The following is a 1,787-nucleotide window of genomic DNA, read 5'->3' as shown; positions in this document are numbered from 1 at the left end:
AGCATCCTTTGAATTAAAAAAAAAAAGGAAAAGAAAATAGGGGGACACACGCACACGCACACAATCGCATCGCAGCAGACACACGCGGGGCTCCAGGAGACGCTGAGCCGGGGTCTTTCAAGGCACCTTCCTCAGCTGCTCCTGGAAAGTGGGCCTTTCATTTTGCTAATAAATTTACATGGTGACAGCGAGAGAAAAGGAGAAAGAAAAGGGGCCGAGAGACAGAGATGCAGCAAGAAGCGAGAGGCGCTCCAACGGGCTTGATTTATCTTTGTTATTTCACGTATTACAAGGTTAGTTACTCTTGCAGAAACACAAAAGGGGGGAGAAAAAGAAGAAGCAGCAGCAGCAGCCAGGCAGTCCCGAGTCCCCTAACCCTTAACCTACATAGCAGCGTCCAGACACACAACACGCCATTGGAAAACTGAGGCTCACATTTCTCGTCTAATTTTATATCACAAAGACTCGACTTGCTCGGATTAAAAAACAACAACAACAACAACAACCACCAACCAAACAAAAAAACCCATAAAACCCACAGTCACTTGTTTGCTGCCTCCCACTCCCGGCCCTGGGTCACTCTGCCTCTCCTCCCGGGAGGAAAAATACACGTGAAAGCTTAAGCATAGTTGGGGGGGGGGGGTTGACAGGCGGATCTTTTAAAAAAAATACGAATCGTCATAACAACCCCCCTGGCAGAGTGGAGGGCTGCAGGGATGCGAGCTGCCCTGCTGCAGGACCTGAAGCTCCCGGGCAACATTGCAATAAGGGTGGGGGGACCGAGGGGGTCGTCTACAGACACATCCACACACACGCACACCCGAGCCGGGAGCATGCAGGAGGCGGCGGGGGGTGGTGAAAAAGTAACTCCAAGTCAGAATCCACATTTCCCTCCTTCAGCAGCATCCCCTTCCCATAACCCAGATCCCCCCCGACACAGCCCCCTGGCCAGGGCAGGGAGGCACCCCTGGCCCCGCACCCCCTCCCCGGCTGCAGCCACGCAAAAGTTTGTCTCACTTCTGCTTAGCGTGGGATTTTTTTTCCCCCTCTTCCCCCCTTTCTTAAAATAGAATAGCTATCTATCACAGCAAAGAAAGACATTTGTTTGGCTTTTTTTCTCTTTTTACAAAGGCAAACAACTATGCAGCGAGTGACAACTGGAAAACAAATGAAATCCCAATACCTTCCCGTCTCATGCCAACTTTGAGGCATTTTTTGAGGCGGCAGTACTGACACTGATTGCGGTGGTGCTGGTCAATCGGACAGTTCCTGTTGGCACGGCAAGTATAGCTCAGGTTCCTCCTTACACTCCTCTTGAAGAAACTCTTGCACCCTTCGCAGGTAAATTGGCCATAATGTTTGCCACTAGACTTGTCCCCACAAACCACACATTCAATGTGCTGCTGCTGCTGCTGCTTGTCTCCTTGGCTCTGCTGGCTTGGCTGGTTGGTCTGGGCTGGAGTGCTGGGAGGCCCTCCTTGCACCGGGGTCTGTGGTGTGTGAGGGGCCCCGGCTGGAGGTCCTTGCACTGGCGGGGCTTGAGACGGCTGTGTTCCCTGAGCTCCGGGTACATCGTCCTGGGGGTCTCGCCACGTACCAACTACCATTGCCATATCTATTGGACACCGCTTCCAAACTTCCTGTTCCCCCTTTATTTGTTAAAGTTTGTTTGCTTGGCTTTCAGCTCAGCTTTGCAAGCAGTTTGTCGCTCTCTCGCGTTGTTGCTTTTTTTTGTCTCCTTCCCCTCCCTCTCTCTCTCAAAAAATAAAATAAAAAAAATATATATA

General features: G+C 51.1%; 1 protein-coding gene across 4 annotated transcripts in view; it reads right to left on the bottom strand.

Annotated features, from left to right (window-relative positions):
* The window catches only part of NR2F2 (nuclear receptor subfamily 2 group F member 2), a 13,278-nt gene that overhangs the window by 5,151 nt on the left and 6,340 nt on the right, over positions 1 to 1,787 (bottom strand). For 2 of the 4 annotated variants that reach the window (XM_019533772.1, XM_019533773.1), the window contains exon 1: positions 1,184 to 1,613. The exons of 1 other annotated variant lie outside the window; for it this stretch is intronic. In XM_019533772.1, the coding sequence (XP_019389317.1) occupies positions 1,184 to 1,613 (430 nt within the window). Of the gene's footprint in view, positions 1 to 1,183; positions 1,614 to 1,787 lie in introns of those variants that run through there. One more of the 4 variants, XM_019533775.1, reaches the window with a different exon arrangement.

This window comes from Crocodylus porosus, unplaced genomic scaffold, assembly GCF_001723895.1.
Source record: "Crocodylus porosus isolate Cpor-Errol unplaced genomic scaffold, CroPor_comp1, whole genome shotgun sequence".
In the NCBI taxonomy this organism is placed as follows: domain Eukaryota; kingdom Metazoa; phylum Chordata; order Crocodylia; family Crocodylidae; genus Crocodylus; species Crocodylus porosus.
This window is presented reverse-complemented; position numbering and strand designations above follow the sequence as displayed.